Source organism: Triticum aestivum, chromosome 3D, assembly GCF_018294505.1.
Source record: "Triticum aestivum cultivar Chinese Spring chromosome 3D, IWGSC CS RefSeq v2.1, whole genome shotgun sequence".
NCBI lineage: Eukaryota > Viridiplantae > Streptophyta > Magnoliopsida > Poales > Poaceae > Triticum > Triticum aestivum.
In genome coordinates this window covers 497,182,914-497,190,652 of record NC_057802.1, presented here as the reverse complement: position 1 = coordinate 497,190,652, position 7,739 = coordinate 497,182,914, and the positions used below count along the sequence as shown (strand labels likewise).

Sequence of the window (7,739 nt, the reverse complement as noted above, 5' to 3'; positions counted from 1 at the left end):
CACAGGAGGAGAGTAGCTGGGCTTCGCCCAGTTCAGAGTGAAAGGTAGGGATGCCTCCTCGTAGCTCATCACGAGAATATAACGAAGATAGCCAGAAACACCGCTCCAGTTTTTTGTACGTGGACTGTCCTTCGATCCAGGAAGCTAGCTTCCCTGAGCGGAACCGTTCGGCTCAGCTCCAGCGCAGATTTAGGCGGATCTGAAAGCTGGAGGAGTACCGAACAGGCCCTTAGACACCAAAACTGTACTGGACAGTTTCTCCCACCGACGCCGACGCATGGTGGTGGCGCGTATAAGATCGTAGTGAAAATCGTGGCGACAATGATGGCTCTCGGTCAACGATAAGCATGTCATCACGGAGTTGACAATGGCTGTCAATCCATATCAGGCATGCCAATAAAATAGTCTAAATAAAATAGTCAGCACTAATTATCGATGATTTGTTTACAACTTCAACAAAGTCCACTAATTCAGGGTCGGTCACACCACTTCTTCGCGGGGTGCTAGCCAGAGCCTAAAATAGCTAAGGGACTCACTAAACTAAACGCAGCTTTGCAGTAGACAGTAGTAGAACTAAAAATACTTAAATATGTGCAAAAAAAGGAAAAACGTGCGTAAAATATATGCAAAGAAAATGCCCGGCGATCTTCTTCTACTCGCGAAGGACGTTCTCGAACAGCCCGCGGATGTACTCCGGCATGAAGTCGTGCCGCGTCAGGATCCCCAGCACCGGCGGTCTCTGCAATGCACACACACGCGTGGTCAGAGAATGGTAAAAATGGCGGCAAGTAATGGCGGAGCTGGTCAGTGACTTCTTACCCCGGGGGTCCTGGGCACGACGCACATGTGGCGGAGGCCGAGGTCGCGGAAGAGCACGGCGGCCTTGGCCAGCGACATGTTCTCCACGACGGTGTAGGGCGACCGGTTGGTGATCGGGTGGAGGTCCACGTACATGTCCATCTCCTCCTCGGTGAGCCTCAGCTCGTCCACCTCCATCGCCTTCCCCGACGACCCCACCTTGGCGAAGTCGAAGGGGTTGAGCTTGCGGAACACCTCGGCGGCGCCGGTCTTGACGGGGGCCCTCGTGAAGGTCCTGCCGTTGAGCAGCACGATCAGATGGGACCGCAGCACCAGGCCGCACAGCTCCGGCGCCGGCGCGAACGGCTCCTCCTCGATCACCGGGAACCCGTTGTGGCCCGTGCGCCGCAGCGTGTTCACCACGGAACCGACGCGCTCCACGCTGGAGAAGGTGATCACCGGCCCGGACAGCACGTCGCTGGCCACCAGGCTTCGCATGCACGCGTCGGCGTGCACCTCCAGGAAGGGGAGCCCCTTCATGCGCACGATCTGCTCGTACACGCCCTTGTTGAAGCAGTCCGCCACCGTTTTGGAGACGAGCAGGACGAGCATGATGAGCGGCAGCAGCAGGAGGTCGTTGGTGAGCTCCAGCAGGATCACGCACACCGACACCGTCATCCGCATGGTGCCGCCGAGGAAGGACGCCGCGCCGACGATCGCAAAGAGGCCCGTGTCGAGGCCCGAGCCGAAGACCTTGCCCACGAGGCGGCCGAAGGAGGCACCGGAGAGGATGACGGGGATGAAGAGGCCCGACGGCACGGCCACGCCGTAGGTGATCAGGCCAAGAGTGTACACGCCGATGAAGAACGTGAGCAGAGTGTACACCCCGAACTCGCTGTCCGTGCCGCCGCTGAAGAGGTTGCGGATGGCGTCGTCGTTGGTGTTGAAGAAGAGAGAGGCCAGCGCGTTGTAGTGCCCCGCCGGACACCAGAACTTCTTGTAGTTGCCGTTCCGGCCGATGGTCGGGCACTTGCCGGGGGCGAGCTCGGGCGGGCACGGGACGCAGGGAGACAGCGACGACAGGCCGAAGGAGCAGCACGAGGTGACAAGTGAGATGAACACCGTCATGAGGATCTTGTACGGCGCGCCCTTCCTGCAAATTCAAATCATTCAGTGATCCAACTTCCTGAAGCTCTCTCAGAAATGCTTCCCTTTCATAATGAGGTTAATTCGGATGAAGATTACTCGTTGATGACGCCGTATCTGCGGAGGATCCGGTCGACAAAGTGGTTGAAGAGAGCTCCGAGCAGCCCGCCGAGGATGCCGAGCAGTATGACCGCGGCGATGTCAGTGGCGGTGTAAGTCGTCACCCGCGAGCTGACGTCGAACATGATCAGACCCCCTTTGCCAAACAGGCCGCAGTTGCCGCTGCGGCAGTACTCTATCAACGACCGCAGCACTATCGCCGACACTGCCGTTGTGGAGAATGTCCTCCACAGAAGCGCACTCCGCCACCTGAGAGGTCAGAAGGACAAAGGGTTTCTGTTATTATGAAAGTAATGGGAGCAGAGTAGCCCGGTTTGAAAAACAAAGGCAAATTCGCCGTAGATTTCATTCCACAGTTCAATGTGATCATATTATCAGGACCAAAGACTACCAAAGGAGTGATTCCATGTGACAGATGATGAATTTATCTGAAACCAACATTGGGTGAAATTGCACTTTCCCAAGGTATAAACACTAGTAGCAGTTCTATGCGCACTGTAGCATTTCCGACAAAATCAGGATTGGAAATAGAACATGCACAGTCTTAGTAGTAGTAAAATTTTACCAAGTCGTTGCTTCCTCGAGCGCAAAGAGGACGCCCCCGACGGGGGCGCGGAATGCTGCAGTGACGCCGGCCGCAGCACCGCAGGTGATGAGATCCCTACGATCGAGGTCGTTCTTGAAGTACCTGATCCAGTTCCACGTGAGACCATACCTGCGCGACCCCCCTTGGCCGAGCATGGCGGCAATGCAGGCACCAGTGTGCACCATAGGCCCTTCTTTGCCCAGCATAAAACCGGCAGACACCCCCAATATGGAGCCAATAATCTGCAGGTCCCAAAGTCATCACAACTTAGTCCTGTCCAATGTGCATCGAAACATCCATTGGCAGTGAGTTAGAAAGAAAGTGGTCTGACCTTCACGAAGAGGGTGCTGGGCGCTAGGATGGAGTGGGCGTCGACACCGTTCAGATAGGCCTTCACCTCCGGTATGCCGGAGCCAGCTGCCGCGGGGGCTAAGTAGGCGCAAACCGCAGCTGCGGATCCCGCGAGAACCGCATTGCAGGCCATGTATAGCAGGAACGCTTCCAGGTTCCTGAAGCCACAGAGATGGAGATGATGCCCCGTGCATTGTTTGGGTCTTTGGGAGATGGCATTGGTGGTGTACATGTCTGGCAGGCAAGGCATACCTGTTTTGCCGCATGAGGTTGCTGGTCAGGAGCAGCTTGTAGCCGGCGATGTTCTCGACGGCGATGTTGTTGAAGAATCCCACGAGGCCCACGAAGGATCCCACGAGGAGCGCCATGAGCCATTTGAGCACCTGGTACTGGAAGATCTGGATCCTCCCCCTCGACCTCCAGTCCTGCTTGTACACGTCGTTCTCCACGATCCTGAAATCGACCGCAGATCGGTAAAGAATTTAGGACGAACTTCTGAGGATCGTGGTAGATAGGGTTTAGGGACACGCACTCGTAGTCGAGGCTCTCGATAGGGCAGACGTTGGTGCCGACGACGGCCATCTGCGACGTGGTGTTGGAGCCGCGCTGCCGCAGCAGCGGCCGCTCCAGCCCGCCGGCCGCGTCCTCGAGGTCGCCCCACTTCACCGACCTCGCAGACGTCGGCGCCGTTGCCGACACCGGCGTCGCCGACGGCGTGGGAGCCTCGGGTACGGGTGCGGGCACGGGGCGTACGGCCAAGCCTTTCTCCCGTTTAGCCATGGCCATGGATCTGTGTTTTCCCGAGGCTAACCTAATCTAATCAAACGCGCGGCGCGTTCTTCGATCGTCCGTGCCGAATCTGCAAAACGTAAACACGGGCATTATTGTCGGGAATGGGATAAACGACATGTGTCAAATTAAACGTATCTGGCTTCGTTTAAGAGGAAAGGATCTCGCGGAATGCGACTTAACCCTAACCGCCTAAGGGATAAGGCTAGGAATTCAAACGAAACGAGACAAGGATCCGTGGGTTACGTGGACTCTTACGACGATGAACAGATTGACCGGATCGGATGATCTTCAGGAGAGGGGCCAGCGCCTGTGAATCTTTTGGGATCACGCGGCGGTGCTGTGGTGCCGCCGGCTCACGGCGACCATCGTCGCCGCCACGGGATTCTCTGCCGAGAGAGACGCTGGTTGAGCACCCTCGACTGCACCGACCTGGCTGTCGGGGTCGGGTCGGCCGGAGAGGAACGCGGGAAGCAGGATATACACCTGTGTGGCGATCGATTTTGTTCCCCGCCGCTAATTCATTGCGCTGAGGGAGACGACCAAGTGAAGGAAGGCGACTAATGCGGCTGTCGGGTCAGATCAGCTGGATCCGCTTTGCACGGGATGCATGCAGGGCTTAGGTTGAACGTGGCTATGGCTTCGCAACATATATATGCACCCACCCTGCGTGCAATACAGCTGAAGCAATTTTTTTGACAGTAATAAGACTTTATTTCTCACATGATAGCCATGTCGTTTACAAGAAGTTGAGAAATAAAATCAGGGAAAAAACTTTCCCAAAAATCAGAAGATCATATTAGGTTTGTCTAAAGTCAAATTTTATATACTTTCACCATCACCCTGTGGATCTCAACGGCTGCGTCCGCCACCTTCCCTACGTGACACGTGTCTAAGTGAAGGCCCGCATACCATCATTCATCGAACTCGGTTCTGCAACTGAAGCTATGCTTCTGAAACATATGCGGTGTTGCAATGGTCTACGGAGGGTCTATGTTTTGCAACAAAACTTCCCTTGCGATTTTTTTTCTGCAACAAGGCCTCAATTACAAAAAAAAAATTGCTACAAAATCTCAGTTGCAAAAAATGCAACAAAACAGTTGTTGCAAAAAAAATGCAACAAGATCTGTGTTGCAGAAATAATTCTGCAACAAGACCAGTGTTGCGATGCTGGGGGCACGCTCAGGCTCTTGATGCGGTATATCTGACGGCTCGTGACCCGGATGATCTTTTTTGATCTTTTGAAAAGACCAGCCGGCGGACGCGTAGCACGTCCCTTAACATATACACCACCAAATCAATACTATTGCATTCATCATTGCATATATTTTCACATCGTATAAATTTCTCACTGTAAATGTTCATATTATTTTCTACAAACTTGGTCAAACTTTATAAAGTTTGACTTGAAGGAAATATGCCCTAGAGGGAATAATAAAGTTGTTATTTTATATTTCCTTATTCATGATAAAGATTTATTATTCATGCTAGAATTGTATTGATCGGAAACTTAAATACATGTGTGAATACATAAATAAATACCATGTCCCTAGTAAGCCTCTACTAGACTAGCTCGTTGATCAAAGATGGTTAAGGTTTTCAAACTATGGACATGTGTTGTCATTTGATAACGGGATCACATCATTAGGAGAATGATGTGATGGACAAGACCCACCCGTTAGCTTAGCATAATGATCGTTCAGTTTTATTGCTATTGATTTCTTCATGTCAAATACATATTCCTTCGACTATGAGATTATGCAGCTCCCGGATACCGAAGGAATATCTTGTGTGCTATCAAACGTCACAACGTAACTGGGTGATATTAAAGATGCTCTATAGGTATCTTCGAAGGTGTTTGTTGAGTTGGCATAGATCGAGATTAGGATTTGTCACTCAGATTAACGGAGAGGTATCTCTGGGCCCCTCTCGGTAATACACATCATAAGCTTGCAAGCAAATGACTAAGGAGTTAGTCACAAGGTGATGTATTACGGAACGAATAAAGATACTTGCCGGTAACGAGATTGAACTAGCTATGAAGAAACCGACTATCGAATCTCGGGCAAGTAACATACCGATAGACAAATGGAATTACGTATGTTGTCATAACGGTTCGACCGATAAAGATCTTCGTAGAATATGTAGGAGCCAATATGGGCATACATGTTTCGCTATTGGTTACTGACCGGAGAGGTGTCTCGGTCATGTCTACATAGTTCTCAAACCCGTAACTTTGAATCCAGGTAACTTTGAAGAAAACAAACAGAGACCTCTGCTGCTGCTGGTGGTTTATTGTGAACCACTTCATTATGAACATACCAGCTTCTCAACAAGGTCATTAACAGCATGCATCCAGTAAGTTGATCTAAGGGCGCCAGAACTTGGAACAACCATTCCTTCCCTGAGTTCTTAATGGATTCCATAGCCGGTAGACACCAAACATTTGCCATCTTTTCATATAGATGCCGGCTGAGAGGGCACACCAAGAAAGGGTGAAAATTGTCCTCCATTTCGCTTGCACATATTGGACACCCATCAGAAGTTTCCATCTCAATTCTATGTTTTTTCTGCCAACTCGGCAGAGAGTTTGTTACCATGCGCCAGGCAAAATTCCGTACTGTCGGCGGTGCGTTGCTCGACCAAATAAATTTCCAACATGGACGTGATCCCTACGAGTTAGCACTAGAGGCAACTGCACTTCCCCTATGAGCTTCTTCAAATGCTAGATCATAGGCGCTCTTAACAGAGAACTGAGCGAACTTCCCTGGACCCCAGGACAGCACATCATCAAAGTTAACGGGTGCCCGGAACTTACATGGACTTTAGTCGAAGCTAATATGCGAAGTAAATAAAAACAGAGTAGCCAAGCAATCATCTACTGAGTTTGCTTCCCTTAAGGAGTGAGAAAACTAGACTTTTGCAAAATCACAAACCAACTTATTTCATTCTGCAATCGTTGCAATCTCCTCGCTTGTTTTTGTATGGACTCCCTATCACCTACTGCGAGATAGAGGTCCAGCTCGCCTCTGGTGCCGGGGGGGGGGGGGGGGGGTAATGGTGTGGCCAGGTTCTGCAGCGGCGGGCGTGTGTGTTTCTTCTCTAGTTTCTCATCGCTTTTCACTCTTTTCTTTCGTTTTTTTGTTATTTTCTTCGGTTTCTTTCTTTGGTTTTCATCGGTGTTTTTTTCTAACACATGTCTAGATTTTTTTACACATTATACATTATTGGTATAAATCATGAACATCATTTCTACATGATTAATATTTACTTAAATATATATTTTGATGTCTATTATTAATCACATTTTACATTTTTTGTATACATATTAAATATTTATCCATACAAGCATAACATTTTAAATGGTATGAAACATTTTTTGACTTACAGAAACACTTTTTTGCATTCTATTATTTTTTAAAAGTGGAACGTACTTATTTTATGAAACACGTGAACATTTTTTTAAAATGTCACAAACATTTATGGAATGCTAACAACAATTTTTAAAATAAAATTCAAAACTAAAAAAAATGTAACACCATGATGACATTTTTCAGATTCGCGATGAACATTAAAAAACAATAAGTACATTAATTTGGTCAAATATATCTATTTTTAATATTTGAAAAAAATATATGATAGGTGAAAAATAATAATATGCATGCCAAGTTGGGCCGGACCATTTATGGCGCTCTCGAGGCGAGGGTATCATTTCTCTCGCATAAAGCGCGACATGTCCCCAATCCAGCAATCCCGATGTGTAACACAGCCAAAGCATCAGTTGTTCTAAAAAAAACTAAATCATCAGTTTCTAAAAAATACCTAAAGCATCATGGCTGAGGCTGAACTATCGCAGGACGGACCGCATCGTGGTTGAACAGTGTGGCCCAAGCCAAGGAATTTTCTGGGGTACAAACCTATTGTCCGTGTCAAATATTCGCGAACATCT

The 7,739-nt window shown here is 49.3% G+C and overlaps 1 protein-coding gene across 2 annotated transcripts; it reads right to left on the bottom strand.

Annotated features, from left to right (window-relative positions):
• Nucleotides 1-407: 407 nt before the first annotated feature.
• LOC123075064 (chloride channel protein CLC-c) lies at nucleotides 408-4,413 on the bottom strand. 2 transcript variants are annotated; one of them, XM_044497747.1, is made up of 8 exons: nucleotides 4,037-4,413; nucleotides 3,534-3,860; nucleotides 3,254-3,454; nucleotides 2,982-3,159; nucleotides 2,630-2,892; nucleotides 2,044-2,313; nucleotides 820-1,951; nucleotides 408-739 (listed from the first exon to the last, which is right to left on the bottom strand). In XM_044497747.1, the coding sequence occupies exons 2-8, from the start codon at nucleotides 3,785-3,787 to the stop codon at nucleotides 653-655; spliced, it is 2,385 nt and encodes a 794-aa protein (XP_044353682.1). In that variant the 5' UTR covers nucleotides 3,788-3,860; nucleotides 4,037-4,413; the 3' UTR covers nucleotides 408-652. The 2 variants fall into 2 exon arrangements, with proteins under 2 accessions (XP_044353682.1, XP_044353683.1); XM_044497748.1 differs by having other exon boundaries at nucleotides 4,049-4,412.
• Nucleotides 4,414-7,739: the final 3,326 nt, after the last annotated feature.

Bases quoted from the DNA above. Each gene is read 5' to 3' on its own strand.
- LOC123075064 (XM_044497747.1), bottom strand. From the start codon at position 3,787: ATGGCCATGGCTAAACGGGAGAAAGGCTTGGCCGTACGCCCCGTGCCC. The intron at 3,455-3,533 runs GTGCGTGTCCCT...GGTCGATTTCAG, and splicing joins ATCGAGAGCCTCGACTACGA to GATCGTGGAGAACGACGTGT. The intron at 2,893-2,981 runs GTCAGACCACTT...TGGGACCTGCAG, and splicing joins CCAGCACCCTCTTCGTGAAG to ATTATTGGCTCCATATTGGG.